The sequence below is a fragment of the Dermacentor albipictus genome, unplaced genomic scaffold (genome assembly GCF_038994185.2).
Source record: "Dermacentor albipictus isolate Rhodes 1998 colony unplaced genomic scaffold, USDA_Dalb.pri_finalv2 scaffold_112, whole genome shotgun sequence".
In the NCBI taxonomy this organism is placed as follows: Eukaryota; Metazoa; Arthropoda; class Arachnida; order Ixodida; family Ixodidae; genus Dermacentor; species Dermacentor albipictus.
In genome coordinates, this window is record NW_027225666.1 from 72,473 (window position 1) to 96,329 (window position 23,857).

The following is a 23,857-nucleotide window of genomic DNA, read 5'->3' on the forward strand; positions in this document are numbered from 1 at the left end:
AAGTGCCGGGCCCCGTCACTGTAGTCACTACCTAAAGAAAAACTGCTGGAGTGAAAACAAGGTACCGAAGGTAAAGCCACACTGGAGGGGCAAAATACAACTATAAAAAAACAATAAAATATGGCGAAGAAGCGCATTTCGCACACTTTTCACGAGTTAATCCTTTGTCTAATGATGCCTTACTTTACCAGATACTTATCAACGTGTGTCTCTGTAATACTGGTTTTAGTGTGAAATCTGAATGTCGTGGCATATTGTATTGGGAAGAACAATATTCAGAAGTAATTATTTTCGTTAAGAACAACCAGGTTTCATTGTTTTTATTTTGTAAAAACCCTAGCATTACAATAACAGAGTCAAATCACTTAATCTTTAAGTGGAGATCGCCCGACCAGGCTCTATTTCAGATGAAGGAGGGGCAAGCATTGGCTTCACCTTTCCTAGTAAGAGGCTACGGGAGCTTCCACTCCAGCAGTTTTAACGCGACAGCGTTAAGGAGCTCGTGTCACAGAAAAGCCGGTGTCGTCGGCGTCGGTGTCGGCGTCGGCGGCGTTGACCGTGAGCGATAAGTCACGGCAGGCACTTCATAAATAAAAAGCAACTTCCAAGATGGGCTGGGTGGGAATCGAACCAGGGTCTCCGGAGTGTGAGACGGAGACGCTACCACTCAGCCACGAGTTCGATGCTTGAAAGAGGTACAAACGCGCGTCCAGTGAACGCGGTGTTGCCTTAAAAACTTGCCGCAGAAAGTGATACAGCGGTGTATCTCGGTAACTATGAGCCTGTAACTTACAGAAGTCGCATTTACACGATAGCGAAGTACGTTTCCGCTGCATTTCTTCTACGCTTACCACACACGCAGAGCCATCTTGCGGCAAACACAGAAGACCCCCTCCTCTCAATGTACGGCGCTGCCCCGACAGGTGGCGCGCCATACGCGCATTGGCACTGTGCGCGGTCCGGTTCCCTCTCCCCTGACGACGCTTCGCCGTGCTCCCACGCGGGTTGCAGCATCAACCGCCGTTCCTTTCATTAGATGACTATCTATCTATCTCTCTGCCCGTGCCGATCACGACGTTTGGCTGGCGTAGATCGTTTCCCCCTCCGAGACACCGAGTTCTTTGGTTCGTTCCGTTTGCTCAGGCGCACGTTTCGTTGCCGCGCCGAGCGCTGCGTTGCTCGACGCTCTCCGTGTGATAGGTGGGCGCAAAGTCCGATGCGGGGCGCCTCGTAAGTGATCCCTGCGCCGTAGCGCACTGTTTTACACCCCTTGGCGGGTCGATGGGAACGCTGTCGCGTTCCACTCTTGAAGGCGAAGCTTAAGCGTCCTCCAATTTTTTTTAACCTCCTTGAGAAGGCATTAATGAAACTCGACGTGTCCATTGATTCCATCAGCACAATGTGCACGACGTGAATGCTTAAGCAAGTGAACATAACTACCCAGCGCTTGCTGTTTGCAGCACCACCTCTCGTTCGGCGAGAGCCAATGATCCAGAGACCAAAAACGTCGATTCCAACATTCGTGAAAGGAGTATCTGTGCTGATTCGGTCTGCCGGAAGGTCAGCGATCTTATGGTCGTGAAAGCGCCCTCGCAGCTTCTTGCATGAAATGCATGCTTGCAGCACGAATGAGATGCGCCTTTTCCCTCCGACGATCCATGACCCAGCAGTCGTGCGGCTCTTCTGTGAAGTGCCGGCCCTGGTGTAGCACGCATTCATGGTGTTGGCATATGAGAAGCGTCGCCACATGGTGCCGACCCGGCATTAAAAGTGGGTGTTTCTCATAGTCCGGAAGATCGCTTCGGTTCCAGCGGCCGCCGACGTGAATCAAGCCATTGGCGTCTAAGAATGGGTCAAGCCTTTGAAGCAAGCTTGTCTTGTGAACTTGCTCTCCTCTCTGAAGACAGAATATCTCTTCAAAAAATGCGTGCTGCTGTGCTGCACGAATGATGACGAGCCTGGCTTCGGAGAGAGCCCTAACGGGAGCTACCTCTTCTTGTGACACGTTCTTTGCGAGATGGGCAACCTGGATCAGACTTAGGTCCGGAGAACCAGTTCAAGCTCTCAAGTTGTGCCGCTGGAATCGTTCTAGTGGCGTGGTCTGCTGGATATTCCTCTGCGTGAACGTTGTTCAGGTTACGTGCAGCTACGAACCCGCTGCACCCTGTTGGCCTCGTATACCTAGAACCTTCTTGTTTCGTTTTATGTGTAACCCAAAGCACTTTGCTATCCATGCAGAACGTGAGTGACTTCGGCTGCAAGTCCAATTTTCGTAGTATTGAATCGGCCATTTCTCCAGCAAGCACTGCTGCACACAACTCAAACCTTGGGATGGTGTGCCCTGGTTATGAAGCACGCTTGGCCTTTCCCATGACAAATCCGACGTGGTTTGTTTTTTTCCTTGTCACTCACGCGTAGATATGCCACCACTGCGACGGCCCTTGTTGACGCGTGTGAAAATATATGAATGGTTCTACTTTCAGCTTCATACGTCTAGGCTGGCGCTTACGTTCTTCGCACGTGAAGGTGATGCAGCCTCTGGAGAAAGTTATTCCACTCGTCCCAGCTCCGCTACTTTTCGTCCGAAAGCAACGTGTCCCTGTCGTAACTCTTCGTCACGAGGTCACGAAGGAGGTAGTTGCCTTTAACCCTTGTTGGAGCCACAAACCTAGTGGGTCGTAAAGGCTGTTGACGGTCGGCAGCACTCCTTGCCGCGTATATGGCCTGTCTTGAAGAGGAGCCCTAGAGACGAAGCTGTCGTCGCATATGACCCACTGTAGACCGAGACTTCTCTACGTAAGCGACGCGTCTGTGCCGAATTTGAGGTTCTTCAGTTCCTGACCGATGTCGTCTGGAGAAAATGCATTCAACACATTCTGCAAATTCGAAGCTGTGTTGTGCAGCCCTTTGTTAGCTGTTGCAATCATTTTCTGTGTTCTTTGCAGCATACTAATGGCGTCTTCTTCGCTCGGAAGAAACTTAAGCGCATCATAGACGTAGAAATCTCTTTCAATGAACTTCCTGGCATCTTCACCAAAACGTGGGGCAGCTTGTTGGGCAGTCCGTCGAAGGTCATACGTTGAAACAGCTGGCGATGTGCAGTTGCCGAAAACGTGACCATTCATTCGGCACTGTATGATTTTTCTGGATATACCATTGCTCTTAAACCAGAGGAACCTCATGTAGTTCTGATGGCCCTCGCGAACCATGAAACTGATGAGCTTTTGCTGGACGTCTGCTGTAATCGCCAGTGGTTCTTGCCGGAAGCGTATCAAAATCTCCCCAAGGTTGTTCGTCCCGTCAGGGCTGGTCAGGAGAATGCTGTTCAGAGATACCCCTTCGTGGTGAGCGCTGTAGTCCAATACGACTCAGATTTGAACAGGCTTCTGGGGGTGGTGGACGCCGAATATAGGCAGGTACCAGCATTCTTTGTCCACGTGAAGTGGTGGAGCTTCCTTTGCATGACCCTTGATGAAGAGCTCGTTCATGAAGTTCACGAAACGTTACCTCGTTTCTGGATTTTTTCGCAGGGTACGCCGTAGCGAGAGCCGACAAGATAGAGCTTGTTCTCTCTTGTTCGGAAGTCGACCTCTCGGTGTGCGAAAGGGCAGAGGAGCGACAAAATTGTTTATATTGTCTTGCTTGAATTCACTATTCATTATTTTGAAGAATGTCTTGTCTTCCATGGAGAGAGCATGCTGGTTGTCAAGTTGAGTTGCTTGGAAAAGATTCGGGGCCACGGTGTCATCCAATGTTGTTGCCAACCGTAAATCCTTTGGGACCTTATCCCAGCGTAGAGAATCTGCGCCTCCTTCACAAAAAAATGCGTTGAGCATTGCTCGAAAACAGATGCTCGTCCCGTGTTCAGCACATGGGTCTTGAACACATTGACGCTGCGGGGTTTCCCCGTACGACCCACGCACACGTCACTGACAATGGCCCATACAAGGTCGAGCTTCTGAGCATACGTTGCATCGTGGGGTCCGTGGATTGTCTGACGAACCTTCTGAGCTCTTAGGATGTCTCAGCCAAGAAGGAGCAGTGTTGAAGCCTCATTAAGAGGCGGAATGCGATTTCCTACAGCCTTCAAGTGCGGGTAGTGCCGTGCAGCGTCAGGTGTTGGAACTTCACCTCTGTTTTCGGAAGTTGCCTTGCACTCGAGGAGAGGCGGAAAAGGGAACTTGACTTCGCTGACACGCTCTGCACGAAAAAGCCCTGAGTGACTCTTCCAACTACTTCAGTACTGCCAGAGCAAGTGCGGAGCGTGTATTGCGTAGGCGTCCCATTCACTTTGAAATTCTTGAGACGTTCTGGCCTTACGAAAGAGCGATTACTCTGGTCGTCAAGAATCGCTTACGCTCTGAGTGTATTCTCAGGCTGAGTCTCATGGGTCACCTCCATGAAGCAGATTTTAGCACAGGACTTTGTGCCGTTGTCATCGTTTGCCACTCCAGTATGCCTAGATGTGACTTCTTTCTGAGTTGTGGGGTACTGTCCTCAGACCCACTAGCCCTTGACGACTCTGAGGATGGCGATGCTGGACGAAGCGCTGTTGCGTTGTTGGCACTGTCGCATATGAGGCATATCACAACTGTCTGACATTGCCACGGCACGTGGTTCTTAGATGAGCAGCATTGTAGGCAGATCCCCTGCTTCTTTGGGAAACATAGCCGCTCTTGCAACGTTTTTTTCGCAGAAGGCGCGACACGGCGACACGTTTCCAAAGGGTGAAGTTTTTTGGGATGTCTACACCCCCTCTTGAAGTCCTTCGATTCTGGTTGCTGCTCGTTAGCAGTGGCATCTTGAATAATCTGAGCAGAAGCAGGATCCACTTCTGTTTTTCTCGCTGGCACAGATGATGTTTGCTGCGTGATCTTCCAGACGCTTTCGTCAGAAATCCTCAATTGCCTCAGGTCACCCAAAGACGTCGTCTAGCCGTTTCCACGCGACACTATTAGAAAGATAGGACATGCACAGGTGAGGACAGAATCATTTCGAGCGCGGGGTTTGTGGCCGAACCGCACCCAGTGCCCTCTAGCAACCTCTATAAGGGAAGCTGGAAAGTAAATCATGCACGAGCACCGGCGGGCGCTGGTAACTAATTCGCACCTCTCTGACTGTGTATTTGCCCTTTCAACATTAGCAACATTCAACATTAGTAAAACTGTACGAAAACAGTAGTGAAATAAATATAACATTGATGCACTGTACTTGTCATTTCACGACTTCACAGAGAGTGTGACCATGCACCGTGCCAGGAGTGTGCCGGTAAGTATTGCTCCTACCCCCCCCCCCCCCTGTTGCGGGACATACATCGCTTTAGTAATTCTCACCAATTCGTTTCTTTTGAAAGAATTCTGTTACATTCTATGCCTGAAACGTCCGTTAGTCAACGCTGAGGTTGTAACACGCATGCGCGGAGGCCCTGTAGCGTGAAATATCAATCCGCGTTGCGCTGCCTGCCTAATTAATTTATTTCTGAGCCACTAGCATGTACGTTCAAGAGTTGTGTTCTACACGAGATATCAAATAGTATTTACTGATGTTATATTCTTTGGGACGAAACTATTCTGGCTGTATAGATTTACGTATTTGTTGATGCAAGACTGGTTACGTTACAGTGAATTACCTACCAATCCTTCTTTTCTTTTGAGGAGCTTCTGACGAAGTTGAATATTCTCCTCTCCGTTTCTTTCATGTGTTGGTACCTCTGCAATGGTAGGTCTCCTGGCTTATACTTATGATGCCCTAGTCTAGTCAGGCACAGACCCAGCCAGGTAGACAGCACTGAAATAGCAAGAGAGTATTGCCTTCGGAATAAAAAATTACAACTTAGGCCCAAATAATGAAACGTTCCTTTCCTTCGAGCGCTTCCTAACCTTACGTGAGGCCTCCTTACTGCGAAGGACCGATGAAGGAAGCAAGCGTACTCTAAAAGCTCCCTTCACCCGCCCTGACGTAAGGAGGGGTTGCCGCATGCCTGCGTCCGAGATTATAGCTTAAATGATTTACGCTAAATCCATTATTCAATAAAGAAGTGTTGCATCGTCGCACAATTTTTAAATTGAAGAGCTAATATAGAGATGCGTGGACGCTTTCTCCTAGTTTGGTTTGCTAAAGTTCAAAAAAGTAGCGCATTAAAGTGCAAAACTGGATGTGCTCCTTCAGCGCTGGCACGCCTGCGTCGTGCAGCGCCTAGCAACGCTTTCATGCCGCACGCGTGACTGAAACGAATATGCCTGGCAAGACGTACCGTGCTCGCGCTTCTCCGCAGGTGAATGACAGCGCGCATGCGCAAACAAAAGCCACGCAGCTAAGCAGTGAGGTGAAGAGCTCGTTCAGGGCCAGGAGCGGCGTGAGGACGCATGAAGGTAGCTTCGGAGCTTCCTTACGCGGAGGAAGCATCAAGGAAGCCTTCACCGAGGGTCCCTCAGTAAGGAAGCTTTCAGAGCGACATAAGGTGGCGTCACCACAATGAAGGCTTCCTTACTGAGGTAAGGAATATTTCATGTTTTGTCCCTTAGTGTGATAAAACATGCTATAACGAGCCTTGCATTCTTGAAAATAAATATCCGCTATACCGCTGGACAGGAGATTATGGGGCTCTATGTGCCAAAACCACGATCTGATTAGGAGGTACGCCGCAGCGGGGGCTCCGGAATAAATTGAGGTACCTGGGGTTCTTTAACTTGCCCCTAAATGTAAGTACACGGGTTTTTTAATACTTCGACCCCATCGAACTGCGGCCGCTGGTGCCGTGATTCAATCCCGCGACCTCGTGCTTAGCAGCCCAACACCATAGCCACTAAGCAACCACGATGGGTAATATACTGCTGGACAAGCGCGCACGATCGACGTACCTAGACTGTAAAAAATTGTCCGTTGTTTTTACGGGAATTCGACCGTCAGTTTTGCTGCCAACTTGTTCCCGTAAAAATTACGGATCTCAGTTATTCTTAGTCACGGGCCTTGCTCGTGAAATTCACACCTTTCCAGTAAAAATAACGCACACCCGTAATTTTTTTTACTGGTACCGCCAGTAAATTTTACAGTTCATGCTGAAAATCACTCGTCAGTTGTTTTACTTTGCTATTAAATACCACCGTTACGGCATCAATTCCGCCGGCGAAAATGAAGCTAGACGCTGCACAACTGCATCTTTAATTTCAATATTGAACATACTGTCCCTTAAAAACAATATATTCGCATGCTGTACTTTTAATCGTTTGTTTGACGCGGTCTGACTGTTCCAAATCTGAATGTTCTAGTCAGGGTAGTCGGGATGCGGAACTCTCCCCTTCCTGCAACAAGATATATCGCACTTACTGACTGAAGCTGAAATAGGCTGCAACACAACTAAGCACCAATGCAGTGCAAATACCGCATCAGAGAAAATATGCAATATACTGAGACAGCTGCCAGTAATTTGCAGGTAATTAGGGGCACCATACTCCTGGCCACTATTTTGTAGCGATGCCTTATTCTTTGCTATTCTTATAATCAACCACAAATGGCTGTCTGATATTATTGATAATGAGGGCACACCGTCGCTCTGACCAATGGCCAAGCACAAAAATACAGAATCAGAAAAGGCATCGCTACAAAATATCAGCCCTGTCAACGGATCAAATACAAATAAAGTAAGCGAGGAGCTTAACTTATTGTAATGGCCAGCTCACGTTTTGAAGCACCACTGATACAGAATGAAAACTTTACACTGGGAAACATCCAGTGATGTTTTATAATGAACAATAAATATTTCAAAATACTTTATTGCACTTCACGTAGCTTTAAAATTATTTCTTGTGTAGATGACTTGGTGAAAGGGAACCATTTATGTAGTTCGCATTGTAAGGTTCTGGGCTGCTTGGCAGACGAAAAAGTATCCCTGCGTGTGGTCAACTAGTCCATGCTGTGGGGCAAAGTAAAAAAAAATGACTCAGTGGGCTTCCAAATGCTATAAAGAGGTGCTTACACAGAATGTGAGTGCTCTTGAAAAGAATGGTTTGCATTTTATGAAAGGTAGAATGACTTATAACATATTTTCAAAGCACAAAACAGAGAAGGCAGGTATATGGGGCAGACTTACCTGGACATTCCATTCACACTCAGTGATGCGCTGCACCAAAGCAAGAACTTTCTTGCTGACCGCCACATTTCCTTTTTTGCCCTTCCGTCCACGGTCTGGGTTTATGCCGAAAATGCCCTAAATGCCGCCCCCCCCCCCATCAATGAGAAGGCAGGCAAAATTGCAATAAAGTCTATATATAACGGCAATAAAGAAATGATTCGGATAATCTGGAATATTTTTAATGCCACAGCTCACGCTGATTTCAAGCATGACATACAAATAATACATTTTTTTTTGTTTTAAAGAGCACCAGCCTACGAAAGGATTCAAAGTTGGACAAGTTGTTTTATGAGAAAGTTGAATAGGAAACAGCGCAAAAAAAATCTAGTAACCGACAACGCCTGCTGTGTACTTCTCGTCTTGTCCCCGATTTTCGTGCACCGTTTCTCCACCTAACACCCAGGAGAGGTGACTTTTGACTTTTATCATACAGGTGCATCTGGTGTAAGGTGCACGTGGGAGGTCTGACTGACTTTTATGACTGACTTTCATCATAGAAAAAAGCGACAGATGGGTTTTGCTTTTAGATGCAACAAATCTCTAAAGTGCTTTTATTCTTTAATGTGAACACATTTTACCTATGGATATTTTAGACCTGCTTATTACCTTGGGGGCTTGCAAACTGAATATAAATCTCGCTGCTATAAATATGGGAGCAGCTTGACCTTCCAAATAACTCCAATAATTGATGGTAGCTCGCAGCAGGAACCGGAGCGCATTACTTTTGTGTAATTTGAAACTTAGGCCTCAACATTTTTCAGCTTTACAGACGTGTACTATGAAGCTGAAAAAAGTGGACTAAGCTTCAAATCGTCAGTGTTATTTTTGATTACACAGAAGCAATGTCTGCTGGTTCGTGCTGCCAACGACCGTCAATTTCTTTTATCAAGCTAGGACACTGAATTTACAATATCCACAGCACTGTTAAAGGTGCTTGTATACAGTTTCGTTCTTTTAAGGCCAGTATAATATATGCTATTAATGCGCATGATGTAAAACAAATACAAGTATAAACAGAAAATCAAATATACCTTTGTATGAATTCAAGTGTGCATGACGCCTTCTCTGCATAACAAATGTGGAAGCAGCAGTAAGCTGCAAACAGCATGCGGAATGCTTGCTTGAACATCTTTGCTGCTGCCACAACATGGCCATCAACAAGCAACAGGTACTCTTCAGGCATCCAGATGTCATCACCTAAACAAAATGAAAAGAGTACTTGTCACTTTTACATGATAGGGCTGACTGCTGCATCAACTGTTCTTTACCAGTCGTATGCAGAGTATATGCATTCCAAAAGTTACGTTCTAGGGCACTTTCTAATTTTCACTGAGTCTTGTGTGCCACTTGTTCCTAAACCAGCAGGTCTTTAGTTTTCTTTAAACCACAAAATAGTGTTGCAGGAAAGAAACTATAAATGGCTTTTGAAAACTATTTTGGGCAAAGTTTCAAGAGTATTTAAATAAAGAGAAGTGAAACTATAGGCATCCTCGAACAAAAAGAGCGTCTACCATATGCATACCCATTCAAAGACATAAATTTGCGACAAATCTGACCCAATTTTTTTAATACTTGACTATGACTCATTTGCATACAGTTAGCGGTTTACAAGCCATTGCTATACAGTTACTTGTGAAGACTGCTGGCACATAAAAATGCAGATACTGGCTCTCTGGCAGCATACTGAATAACAGAAAGCAACCCGGAAATGAACTGAATATTAAGGATATGTCCATGTAGTTGGCAGACTGCGTAACCCATGAAACTGCTAAATACAATATGTGGAAGAACATTAAAACTGCAATTCAGCAACAAAAATTTTGCATAGAGCAAAAAAAAAAAAACAGGCTCAGTGATCAAATGTATGCTCTTTCACTTGTTTTCAGTCAAATTAACTATATAGCATGCTCATACTTCCCTACTTGGTGCACACGAAGATCACTGTTTAAAGGGAATAATAACACATATTGGCTGCATTTTGTTGCTGAACTGTCCTGAGAAAACCGAGTACTAAATATTAATTTTCGCTGTTGTGTAGTAAGCTCTGTCGTTAACATAAAGAGACACTAACATACTGTCAGCATAGGATATTCACAGGAAGTCATTAGTTATATTTTTCATCACAGGTTTCACGGCTGATGTGGAAATTATAGAAATGGTCCCAGTGAATATTTATTGTAAGTCAATATTTGTAAAATTCAAGAGAGAGAGCATGCGGTTTAAAACACTTGCCTTGAAATATCGGCTTCAAGTATACCAACATTCCATATTGGTTTGTAAACCCTTGTATATGGAGGTCTCAGTTGTAGAACCATATGCAGTGCTGATGTACTTGGCATCAACATTTCCAGCCTAATATTTCGAACTAGGTGCTTGCGTTAGATATTTCCAAAAATGCGCCAGTCTATAACAATAACTAGCCCTAATTTTCCGATCACTATACTTCGTATAAAACAGAGAACAAAAGTTACATACTTTAGTTTATTACACCGTCTTAACGTTCATTTCGCATTATATTGACTTCTTTTCTCAATAACTAGACTGTGCACACCAAATTTTATTGGTCTGCCGTTCCGTAAATAAAAGAGGCCTGTACAACGGTGAAATCATCACTACGGCCTGCTTTCTGTAGCATGGCAGTGTAATAGGTCAGCCCATAACTGCAAGTGCCTCATGTAATTCGTTAAGGTAAATCATCAAAACACTCGGGGCTATACGGCTGCTACATTATAACTTCTTTATCCAATAAATATTGAAGCTTTTTGGCACCATCTATAGCCAACGAAATGCCAAATATACGTTGAATGGACGTACCTGCTGCGATTATGCAGGGAGAAAGCGGTGTGTCCTCAAATCAAATCAACCTGTCTTACAATGAGACATGGCTGCAAATGCGTCGCACACAGTCAGTGGCATACGAGGACACCACAGAGAGAACGTCCAGAGTTCTTGCGGTGACGGGCGGAGAAGAGAAACATAGTTGAGGAAGCCGCAACGTGAACCACCTCGACTTCCCCAATGGCGCTGCAACGCCCGCTCCCGCCGCCGCGCCGCGATCTGCGAACAAGGCCACAACGCTCAAAACAAAGGCGGCAGCGGGCTCACGAAAGCATGCAAAAGTGACGAAGAGCACTGCATCACGTGTAGTGCTCAGACTGGATAGCAAACAATTTGCAACAGCACTACCACGTGCGCAAGTCAATGAATGTGCCAAACCCGTTTAAATCAAAAGCGGGAGAAAGCAAACATGGCGAAGCCGAAGAGTGGTGCGGAAGCGTTCCGCAGGCGACACCGCAGACTTGGCAAGCTCAACTGCTAGCTCAACACTCAAACAAGATCGCATACGCTTCGCAGAACACCACTGACCCGTGCATAATGACTCGACCTACCTGCACTTACAAGGCGACCAACCGTTCTTCTTTGTGTGCACTTGTACGATTTCCACTTGGCTCCAAAGCTGCGGCGTCGGGACGGCCGAAGTTGCTGTAGCGTGCGTCTTGCCTTCTACAGCGCGCGCTAATGCCTTTGCGCATGCGCGTTTCGCGCGCCGTGAACGGCCGGCGCGCCAATGAGCATCCGCGCAGCTCATCCTTCTTCTCTCTAAACTCCTCTCTCTTCGTCCCTCTCCAGGCTGTCGAAGCTTTTTAACAGTGGTGTCACTGCTATCTAATTTACGGTATAGATTTGGCATATTTTACGACATATCTGCCGTAAAAAAAACGCAATTTTTTACAGTGTAGTGGTTCCCTGTACAAAAATGAGTGTTGATTAACCATTGATATATTGTCGGGGAATTGTTGAAACAACTGACTTCAACAAATTTTCAAGAGCAATTGAGTTCACTCAACCCTTGCACAATAATATTACCGTTGAGGGTTCTCAATAAACAATTTATTGGGTAATTTGTGTTGATTTTTCTTGTTGTTATTTTGTTGTGTAGCAGTTGAGTCCAGTATACGATAATTAGAAATCGCATATGAAGACATTCTAAACATGTTTTGCAATGCGTTCCAACCTCATTCCTGTCACTTTGTGGCAGGTAGGTTCTTCTTTTGCCTCGCTTTCATTAATAGAAAATTATGTGTGACCGATGGGGTGGAATCGAACGTCGGCCGTCGAGCCCGGTACTCTAACCAATAGGCCACGAGCGCGCGCATACTCCTCTCATTCGAAAGCCAGTGAGCTCTGAAATGCTTGGCGTGTGCACCGCGTGCCACTTCCTGGTGCTGTCGCTACAGCTGGCGCTTTGAAGCTCCTATCTCCGGGACCGCCCCACTTTCGTAGCCATTTTCGCTACGTAAAAACTGCAACGTTAGACTAGATTCATGACCGCCCAAGTTCATAACGATTTATTTCTTCGCCGGAGTACAAATGCCATCGTCGTTTTAACATACACTAGATGACATAACCATTGGTACGATCCGAAATGAGCACGTTTTGGGGAGCAGAAGAATGCGAAATTCACTTGCCAACACGGTGACTACGCGCATGTGGAGTTCCCCAAAAGTAGACACGGCGGCAGCGCGGCCGGCGATAAGACAGGTGCCGATAGGCGACGACGCTACCTTCGAGCATCGGACGCACTGTGGGAACCGTAGGATGCAAGCGCGCACACGCTACAAACATACACGGGTGAGGTCTTCGAATTTCCTGCGACGTACCCTCTGTCCGTAAAGCAAATATAGTTTTTGTCCAATGTTCGTGGTACTAGAGATCAAAGAATGAACGCGCTTTGAGATCGCAGCGCGCAGCCGCTATAACCATTGACTTCAAAGAGCTTCAGATTTAGCAACAGCATCACAGCTAATCGCTGTATCTGCGGCTGCTCCCGTTTCTCGCTTTGCAAGCAGCACGCGATTTATTTGAGCCTCGCCGAACGGTCGTCCTCTCCCAAGCCTGCAGGTCTCGTATGTTCAGTTAAGAACACCAAAGGGAAATGAAAGAAATACAGGTAACGGACTCTTATTGTACCTTACTTGTCACCTTGTCATCTGCAAAAACGCTACAAACTGTTTTAGAAGCTTTATTTTTGTAAAAATAAAAAAAAAACTAGTAGTAATTTTTATTTCTAGGTGGCGCGACAAACGTTAAGGTAGCGTTCGGGTGTGTATGTGTGCGCGCAAACGGGTGCAACCGAGCTTCGTTTTGTGCCCACTTTTGCAACAGTACACATGGTTACCGCTAGTTTCGTAGTCGCATTTTTTGGTCGTAGTATTTATTGTTTACGCTATAAATTAGGTAGTTCTTAATAATTTATGAAGGTTAGTTGATAAAAAATTATTGCTAATGAATTAGTGGTTCTTAAGTGCCGTTATTTTGTGTTTGAAAGGTTTTTATAACTGAATACGATAGTGAAACCATGTGAAGCTGTGAACGGCTTTCGGACTCAGTTATTCGGTTGCAGTTGTGCGGTGGTTCGCGCCTCGTGCTTCTTGATGAAAGTATTTTCCTTTCGGACATCATGACGCACATTTTAGTGGAATGCTTTAACGACGATAAGTGGGACGTTTATCCGGTGAAGTGGTTGGCTCACCCAACAACTAGTCTTCTACTGATGTGCGAGCCTGACGGTTTTGATGAGTTGCGCGGCAGAGGCCATGATGCCTGTTGGAGAGAAGGCACCCCGAAGCAGTCGCAGCCGCACTTCTGAAGATAGGTAAGTAATCTCGTTTTCTTGGTCACCTAGCCTTCTTTTCTATTTTGACATTGACGAGCGTGACATGTTAAGCACACCGTTCACCTTCTTGAAGCAAACTGCATGCCCCGGAGCAAATGCGCGCGATACTAACTCTCGCTGCCGCCGTCACTTTGTTTGAAACAGAAACAATGGTAGGCGAAGAGGCAGCGGCGCCCCATGTGCGTAAAATTGCATTGCTTCATTTGTTCCTGTCGAATAACGTTTCCTTCATTTGTATGAGAGAACACAATTGGAACATAAGGATCGGCTTCTCTGCGCAGTGATAATTTTGTACAGTTGCCACGTAATTTTTCATGGGGGCTCACGTATGCCGTCTAAGCGCTTGTTATCGCGTTCTGATAGGTGAGAGGCGCGCTGCCTTTCAAGGTATTTAGGCAGGCACTACGAGTTTAGGAGAACCGCGACAAATAATCGTGCAGCACGTGTGCAGCTGTGCTACGTTTGTACCACACTCGTACCGGAAGGCAGTGTTGCACTTCACGCTTACGCATTTCGTAATTATGGCGGCCTCCGTGGCAATTTGGGGATCGAGGTCGTGGATACGATCCCTGCAGCGGCCGCATTCCAAAGGAGCGGAATGCATAAACGCTCGTGCATTGTGCATTGTATGCACGTAAAAATTTCCAGGAAGTCAAAATTAATACGGAGCCCCCAACTACGACGTGCCTCATAATCAGATCGTTGGTTTGGCACGTGGAACATCAGAATTTTTTTTTCCGTAGTGGCTCATCGTATACCATACGGTTAGTGTGATCACCTCTTGTGCCGTAGCGGTTAAGCGCGCCTCGATTTAGGTTGCGTCTAATGATGCGGCGCACCGCGAAATATATTTCGCCTCTCTGCGATTTTCGGAGAACGGCCAACCGATTAGTCACAGCTTCCGCGCGGTGACTGTACATGGATACACAGCGCAAATGAACAGAGGTGTGGTGACGTGGTCAAAGAACACAGCCGCCGACGGGCTCACCTTATCGTCTATCACCGCCAAAACTACCGCAGTAAGCATCTTTATCTTGCGCGGCGGTTTGCCGTTGAAGACGTACTGTACAATTTTAATAAGCGATAACAGAAACATGCCACCGTTCTCTGCGGCCTCTTTGAGTTGGACCGATCCGAATATGGGTTGTTTCCAGAAGCGAAAGGAGCGCCAATCGGCGCGTTGTCGCCTCGAGCTAAGCGTCTCACTCGAGCACCGTTTGCGCGGTGAAGAATGACGCGTGCATGAAGCTAGCTCACTGCGCGGACGCTACCGCGCAACGCAAGGGCGTGTACGCGACGTTGTGCACACAAATCGCGCGGGATGATCGGAGCCACGCCGGAGCGCGGCTAGCTTCAAAGAAGCGGTACATGTTCTCACTCGTACAGGCACGCTCACGCTCGCATCGCTCTCGGCGTATGTTTAGGTCATCCCTTCTACTGGACTTCTACCAAAAGATTCGATATCCTTTTGGTATGGGTTATGCACTGTCGCGTGGTCTTTGGTTCTGCGAGAGAGCCGGGAATATTTTCCCCACTGTGAAACATCGCTGTGCGTGTTTCAGCTAACATTTACCGTAGCAAACCATTCCTTCCTTTTCTCGATGGCACTCGTAAAGAGTCCCAAATTTTTACTTGTCAGTATAGTGTGTACTTCTATTTCGTGCGTAGTTATGTGCAGTGCGTGGCAGATTCTTAATCCGCGCAATCTCATTTTCTGTCAACATTCCCTTCTCACAGGTTACGTATGCAGTAAATTCCCAGACGCTAAAGTGTTCTACGCCAAAAGCACCTTGGCGTCGTGCAAGAGACAGCCGTTGATATGTGGCTGATTCACTAGCAAGCTCGCATCAAGTGGGATTTTCAACTATTTTTGTGTTACTCTGTGGTGTACCAGTTGCTGCATGGACGCTGTGAAGGTTTACTTTCGATTTGCTCTGGCGTTTAGTAGTAAAGGATGGGCTACCTTTTGAGGGGAGGCATTTACTTTTGTTTGTGAGAATGTTTACCAGCCTAACCAAGTGATACGTGGGTACTGTAAACAGCAGCACGAACAGAGGCGGACGACGAAATAGGTAGGAGCACACACGAGCGCAAGCTCTACTAAATGTTTGCTTTTGATGACAAAGGTATTAAACACACTGGTCAACTTGGCAAAGGTAAAAATCCGTGCGTGCGTGGCAGAAACAGCCACGTGCGACAAGAAAAAAATATGAAAAAGCCATGTCATGTAGAATAAACGTGCGTGAAAAACGAGAACTATCGGTCAAATCTGTTGAAAAAGCGAAAGATTTGTCCGATAAGTGATACTACCCAACGGGAAATACTCTTTTGAGGGCAACTTTTTCCCACTAAGGGCAACAGATAACTTGGTTACGCAATTGTTTCGTTTGTGATCAATAAGTATTGCTTCTGGAACTCCTCTGGTGTTGCGGTAAAGAGCAGAAAGAACGATTCTTTCATCACAGAGACCAGAACACAAAAAGACTTACGGAAGCATTATTTATTGATCACGAAGAAATATTCATAAACAAGATTTCTGTGACCCTTAGTGGGAAAGAGTTGCTACAGTACTTCTCGTTACTATCGCTTACAGGAGAAAGCTTTCGGTTTTCATGTTTTTGTTAGTTTTTGGCGCACATGTTTATTCTACAGGACGTATTTCGGTCCTTTATTGTTGTGCCGGGCTGTGTATGCTGCGCATCCATGGCTTTTTCTTTGTGAAGTTGGCCAGTGTGTTTAAAATCTTCGTCTTCACGAATAAACTTCTACTTGAGTCAGCGTTCATGTGTGTTCCTACCTTAATTCATCCTTCTCGTCTCTGTTTGGGTGGTTGTGAAATATAAATGTACACCGAATTGGCGAAGTGTCCAAAGAATCGATACATGAAGTTATTTGCGCTGTTCATTTCAGGAAGAACGCTATAGGGTATTATCTTCTCTTTGTTTTTGACACTGAGTACATTTTTCTAGTTCAATTTCAGGGAGTCTAAGGAAGCCAATAAGAGTGATGGTAACTTCCTTTGTGTGTAAGATTTATGAATTTCATCCATTCAAGGCATGACATGGCACATGCCTGATTGTAGGTTGCAAGCATTCGTAGTAAGATCTACTTTTCGGTTCTCATGACGCTTCTTTGTACTGCGCTGCATTCTCCAGGCACATGAACCTTTTTATGCTTTAAGTGCATGCGTTCTTTTTCTATATGTTGGAGCGAAAATTTTAAACTTAAATATGCATATATATCATTTTCCTTGTAATCTTTTTCAACATGGGTGCGCTGTAGCTCCCTCTGTCTTTCAGTTACTGCTTTGCCCCAATTTTTATGCTACCTTTATATATTTTATGCAGCAGAATTCTGGTGCTATTTTAATAACATTTTATCTGTCAAATTGAGGTAATTGGTGTTTCGTATATGGTTTATTTGCGTTTTTCACTGTCTCAGCAATCGGGCTGTCTAGTCATTGGAACCTTTTCTCATACTGTAAGACTATTTCTGGGGTGCTTGATACTGAAAGTGCGGGTGACCATTTATTTGGCTGTTTGGAATTGTGTTAGCCATGTGTTACTACCAATTTTCTGTGCTAAATTATTTTTTCTCTTATCGTTCAAGGTATTAGCCTTTCCTTATCTCTTTATTGACTGAGGTAGCACTTAGTTGCTGGGTATAGGAAAAAAGGCCCCAAAAAGTGCTTTAAATAGCTTTGTGCAAGTCAAGAAATATTACCTGAAAATGAGCTCACTAAATTGAGGAAATGCCACTGACGAACTCCTCTGTACCCCAAATTAACATAATCAAACGGCGTACTGTTTGTTCTTGACTTGTACCAGGGGATAAGCTGCTTTCATTACACAAAAGATTTACAAGTTTATTTCTGAAGAAAGCAATCCTGGCTTGTCAGAAACACGATTCAGGTGTTCATCATGCCCGACAACTTTCTAAATGATGTCTCGTCAAATAATAGCTAAGTTGGGTGATGTTATTTTATAAAATAATTGGGCAACATGAAAAAATATATATCTCGAAAACAAAGCTCAGGCAAGTCTACTTTGGTACTTCATTAAATTTTAATCACGGTGAAAGACGCGTGCTAAAGGTTGTATATATTTACGTGAAGTCATTCGTTTCAAGTTGGTTATTTTGCCTTCTCACAGTCAGCCGTAGCTCTTCCTGTGATGTGTTAGTGTGCGCAACATTTTAATGTAACATATTCAGATGTCTTTTGTGTATTCACATGCAAGCAGCTCCAAGTGTTCATGTGTTCAAAGTTGGTTGTTGCAACGGTATGCTTAAGCCCTGCCTTTTGAGTCGCTTTGCCTTCTAGTCATAAACTTCAGTCGAAAGTAAAGAGCACAATGATCGTTTTGATTGGATTCATGTGTATAGGTTTTTTCAAATGTATTTACACTGCTAGAGTGCTGTAGGTACTAGCCTGTGTCTCCAGCTTCGATGTAGTGGTGCCTTATGTACTGTAATAATGTTTCACGTGCACACGTCTTTAGTGTAAATAAAGGTACTTCAAGTTGATCAGTCTCTCTTTTTATTTTGTTTGTGTTTGGGAAAGTTATGAGCAGGCACCGGGGCATGCAAGTGTGAACAGCGAAGCAATTTCAATATATGAATAAAAATACTCTAGCCCAACGAAACGTCAATCATATTTCAATGGCGACTTCTGGAATCTCAATGGCATCTCAACTGTGGCACGATATGCTTTTCAATGCTGTAGCAATAATAACTCAACAACAGGTCAACAGAACTACCACAACGTTAGTTCAATGCAGTATCAATGGTAACTCAACAACCATTCAACAAAACGAACACAACGGGCTGTCTAAGCACAATGGACTTTCAATGGTAACTTAACAATTATTCAACATTGAGGTACCCAATGGTGTTTCAATTCGATTTCAGTGGCCAATATTCAAGAGTGCTCAACACTCAACCCAACAATTCTCCAACATACTCTCAATAATTCCTCAATAAAAAACTCAACATTGACCAACAATATTTCAATGTCTTCTCAAGAATTTTTTTGTACGGGTCTTTCTTTCACACCAGGCGCTAGGACAAGCAGTTAAATAATAACCCAATAACGTTCAAAAAAGAATATACAGACGCAACCGGTTCTGAGTTTCCATATAGACGGAACAACCATATAGCTAATGAAAATCAGCTAACTTTAGGAGACGCCCACGTAATGTTTCTCCTGCACAGTGTCGTTCACAATCTAATATGAAGTATGAGAACGGATCCACCATACATACCTGCTTCTCAATCAAAATATTTGTTGGCAAACAGCCGAATTAACAAAGAACCTACCTTGTTTTCAGAGCCGTACTGGTGTGCATAAGCTTACCCGTGCTTTGTTCTACGGCGGCGCAAGTGCTTGGGAAGTTTCTGATGGCGTCGCCAAGGTACAAGAAAAGTCACGGTAAGGTTCCTGAAAGAAAACGAGCTCTAACGATTCAAACAGATTGCAGTAAGTTGGTACAGATATGGTACGAAGGCAGCTTTGTCCCAGATTATGGAACAAAATTTATGGCAATGGCTTTCACTTCAAAAATAACGCAAAGGCTAAGTAATGAGAAGATACATAGTCAGTTCTGCCTCCATAATTTTCTTGTCACTTTCGGCGACACGTTCACATCACGCAAAATTAAAGATAATTGGTTGTTGCAGCCATAAATACTTCGTGGCGTAGCGGTGTTCCTACAATCTGCTGTGCTAACTGAATCGAAAGTGGCGTGGTTATTACAGCATTTGGAAGTGTACAGCCCACGCAGCATCTTTTTTATCGCTCTGCCTTCCGCTACTCTATAAAGATAACTCTGATAAAGGTGCACATTCTCTTATTTTATGAGTAACCGGCACTCACTGCCTGCTTTAGTTATTGCTCGTTAGGCCTGAAAGCAGTAATGGTGTATTTGAAGTTTCCAGAGAAAATGCACACTCACGAGCAAAAATTTTGAGTCCAATACTGCTGTAATTATTTTATTTCGTTGTCCCGGTGTGCAGGCTAAAACCAATTGATAAACTGTACGAGAAGTTGTTCGACCAATGCATGGTATTGAAGCAATTCCACGTTAGTTAGCGTTGCTAGAAGTTACTCATTTTTTTGTTTTGCTTGTACAGTGGTCTTCAAACATTTGTTCGCTGCTGTGCATCAAACTGCATCTTCAGTTGTCCTGTTATACATGCTAGGATACTTGTGCTACATTAACCTCAGGTTAATTTGTTTTAAATTTTACTCCGAACGATGCCAACATTACATTTGACAAAAACATTTCAAACAGGCATATTTGTGCGGGCATTACAATGGCGCACGGCAAAAAGCACCGCTTATTTACAAAATGTGTAAACATATCCAGCTTTTCTAAATGGATGGATGGATGGTTGTTATTAGCGTCCCCTTTGGAACGGGGCGGTGGGTTCCGCCCCCAAGCTCTTGTTATTATACTGCCTAATGTCCTACCTAGGTTAAACAATAAAAAAGAAAAAAAAACACTATGAAATACCACACCCAAATTTTCTTATCCCCTATTGCGAACTGTGGTTTTGTACGCCTCCGTTTTTTGTCGTTTCCCTACTTTTATTCCGCCAATCCTCCAATCGCCTCTTACTAATTCCTATTGCGGACATGTTTATTTTTCCACTGCTGCCGCTGAATTAAGTACAAGTACCACCTGGACAAGTACCAACCAGCGCCCCAAGCGGCCCCGGTACGAAGCTAGCGTGTTTTCAATGGAACAAGCGGATTATCATGAATAACAAAAGTTTCAGGTCGATTATTGAAGAAGTCAGGTGACAGACATGTTCTCGAAGACAATCCAAACGAGCCAAATGCCGTGATCACGCTGCGGCAGGCAAAAATTTTGCTCACAGTGCGGTTAAATATTCAACATGGAAGCCTATGGAAACGACGAAAATTTGTAGTAGATTTTGGAGACAAGAAGGACAGTAGTGATAAAACTACGACGTCTTTCGTAATATCCTCTGCAGCGTATATAGTCCGGAGACTCAGCTTTCCATTTATGGCTATCTCGACTCTTTACACATGGCGTTACACTGTCCCCCAAAGCGATTTTCGGAACACAGTCATGAAAGTTGACATGGTATCTATATTAATCGCTCGCACCAATCGTTTGGCGCCATGCTGGCAGCGGTTCGATGACGTGCTGCGTGACACATTTTTTTAACGCCGCGTAGAGCTGAGCCGGACAGTTTCCCACTGGATAGCCGAAACAGAAAACTCAAAATTTGCTTTTAGGTTTTTTTTTCCAGGAGGGTTCTTGAAATATTCTATTTTCTTTGTTTACTTCCTAAAACGTAGCAGTGAGTTGCTGATTTGTGAAGTCATCACTTTTATTATCAAATTTTCTTCCTTCGACAACATAACAACACGCATGCGCATGTATTTGTGTCGCAGAAAAAATACTATCGTGCATTATAGCATAGACACACTCAGGAATTCTGTATATTGCACCTTCGCCATCCTGTGGAACTTCACGGCAATACACAGGCGTAACTATATGGGCAAACTTTTAAACAATGCCATTTCTATATAATAGCCGAGTATCAAAGAGTTTCAGCTGTATGCACCAAGAGGGTAGTCCCTTGTAACAACATGTGCATTATAGGGCACTTAGTCAGAACACTGGTGGTGCGCTAAAGCACGTTTTGATTTGGGATGGGTGGTTATTTCACACGACAGACGCAAATGGTATTGCATGCTTTCAGCAGAGGGCACATTGACTTGAAGAAGCGTGAAGTTTATATCGTATATAAAGTGATATATAATAGCTAGAGTTTCGAACGGTAACTGCAGAGCTAGTGTCATTCAGTCTGTTTGCACGCGCATGTTTCTGTTAGGCAACAGGAAAGGAGAGGGAGTATATATGGGTGTACAAACTTTGAGCATGCCTGCGTGTGTACTTGTATTTGCGTGTGCGCGCGTGTTTGGGTCTTAGCATTTGAATATGCGTTCGCACGAGTGTGTGTATGCGTGTGCGAGCATAAACACACGTATATGCGTGGGGGCGTATAAATATGAATGCGGGTGGGCATTTGTCGTAGATCTGTGTTTGCGTTTGTGTGAGTGTGTGCGAACGCGCGTGCGCGTGTGTGTGCCTGCGTCAGCGAGCGGGCCAGCAAGAATTTCCCCGCTTGCACCTACTCTTGCGGATTAATGGGATGTAGAGTTCATTTAAACCCATATTTAAACCTACGAGGCAAGAACGAATGACACTGGATTTATAGCATTATGTCTTTCTAAAAGAAAAATCAATGCAAAAAAAAGAAAACGCAGTTCCCTTCCACTCTTTGAAGAACTATGACCAGCGAAGCTGTGTAAGCTGTCTTAGTAGCGAAATGCACCTGCGCCGCGGCTCGGCTCGGCATTTGACTACCTTCGGGATGTTGTTCTACACGCGGACACGATAGTGGGGGATGTAGCCCCTAAGAGGAATCTTTAGCTCGGATGCTCCCATCTAAATATATGTAAAAGGAGATTTCGTTTCCCTCGGCAATAACTGCACGAAATTTGACGATGTATGTCGCATTGAAAAGAATAAATTAAAATGTAGTGACTGTTCCTTTCGAATGTTTGGTTTATGCCATCATTTCTTTATTATAAATTAGCAAGAATCGCACATTTTCAGAAAACTAGACTATGAAGTCGGCAATAAAAAATTACATCAGAATTCTGTGCATTGCATCTAACAGCACATCTAAAACGGACAAAATTAATATATTACACATTACCCTGAAAATGTTTCGTAATTGGAAATACAGCTTTTGCAAAACCCTTGTACACAACGTGACAAATTTATGTAAGATATGAATTGACATATGGAATTTGTCCACTTTGAATTATCTAATGGATGCCGTTTAGAGAACCATGATATCTATTTTGATGCAGAGGTGTTTCTATTTCTGTCGCACTTTCAAATATTTGAGAATTCTTTTAGCACTATTGAAGCCCTAAATAGCAATTCCGCTTCCAACAGTCACCAGAATCTACATTTCCCTCTCAAATGCAACGAATTTCATTAAAATTCGTCCAATGGTTATTTCAGAAAAACATTTATGTGTTTTACATTTATTTTTATAGGCCGCGTCGGAGTTGGGCCCGAGTTAAAGCTTCCTCTAAGCGACTTCGCTGTAAAGAATAAAATAAAATAGAAAGATTAAAGGAGAAAAGAAGGACTGCCTCAGCCATCAATATCATCGGCACTGCTCCCTGAGCAGCTAGCTATGAAGCTGTTCACCTTCGTTAGCTTCTGTCCCTCGTCGGCAGCGCATTGCCTTGATGCCAGTGACGCGCTAAATCTACGCCATAATTGCGTGATGCATCGCTTCTGTGACCAAGCAAGGTCTCGGTGGCGCACGTTCGTTGCAATGTTGTCACTAAAATTTTAAACTGCTTGCTTTCTAAAAACCATCGTGAATACAAAGCGAAAGCGGACTGGCCACATGGAGCTTATACTATTGAACGCATCACAAAAGGCTAGGTGTGATCAGGTTGACTTCATAGGTTTACGAGGATTGTCAGGCGGGTTAGTTGGCTCATTATCACAGAAAGAACAGCGCTCCAAATTGTTAGCGCAGTGTGTGTGTGGTTTTACCTTGCTAACAAGTCCCGTCTTCGAGCGCTGTTCTTTCTGTGACATTGCAGATGTACTTTTTATGCGTCAGTTACGCTTTCCAAGAGCGCTTAGTTGGAAAATCGATGTTGCCATGGCTCTTACAGAAGCGTGTTTAATCAACATTTCTTAGGCTCGGCTAGATAATCCCGAGGACGGGCTTGAGACTGCTATTTTTTAGCCACCTAAAAACAATTATTGAAAATTTAATTACCGTATCTTTGTTAATTGATAACATAACTTCTCAATTTACTCCGCATCCCGAGGTTACCAATGTGAACACTCGAATGATAAAATGATGTCACCAATACTTGTATTGGATTGTTAGTTTTTTTTGGTACAAGTAAAAACAGCCGGCATATTGATGGTGCTGTAGGCTTCTAGTAAATTCAGTGCGAAAGCTCGCACATG

General features: G+C 44.5%; 2 protein-coding genes across 3 annotated transcripts in view; one reads left to right on the forward strand and one right to left on the reverse strand.

Annotated features, from left to right (window-relative positions):
- Positions 1–7,789: 7,789 nt before the first annotated feature.
- LOC139053405 (uncharacterized) lies at positions 7,790–11,235 on the reverse strand. The gene is made up of 5 exons (XM_070530422.1): positions 10,946–11,235; positions 9,163–9,328; positions 8,382–8,385; positions 8,090–8,206; positions 7,790–7,912 (listed from the first exon to the last, which is right to left on the reverse strand). The coding sequence occupies exons 2-5, from the start codon at positions 9,312–9,314 to the stop codon at positions 7,835–7,837; spliced, it is 351 nt and encodes a 116-aa protein (XP_070386523.1). The 5' UTR covers positions 9,315–9,328; positions 10,946–11,235; the 3' UTR covers positions 7,790–7,834.
- A 1,411-nt stretch (positions 11,236–12,646) lies between these two features.
- Positions 12,647–23,857, forward strand: part of LOC139053406 (nose resistant to fluoxetine protein 6-like) — an 83,408-nt gene continuing 72,197 nt past the window's right edge. For both annotated transcript variants that reach the window (XM_070530423.1, XM_070530424.1), the window contains exons 1-2: positions 12,647–12,763; positions 19,136–19,236. In XM_070530423.1, coding sequence (XP_070386524.1) covers positions 19,206–19,236 — 31 coding nt within the window. In that variant the 5' untranslated portion in view covers positions 12,647–12,763; positions 19,136–19,205. The remainder of the gene's footprint in view (positions 12,764–19,135; positions 19,237–23,857) is intronic.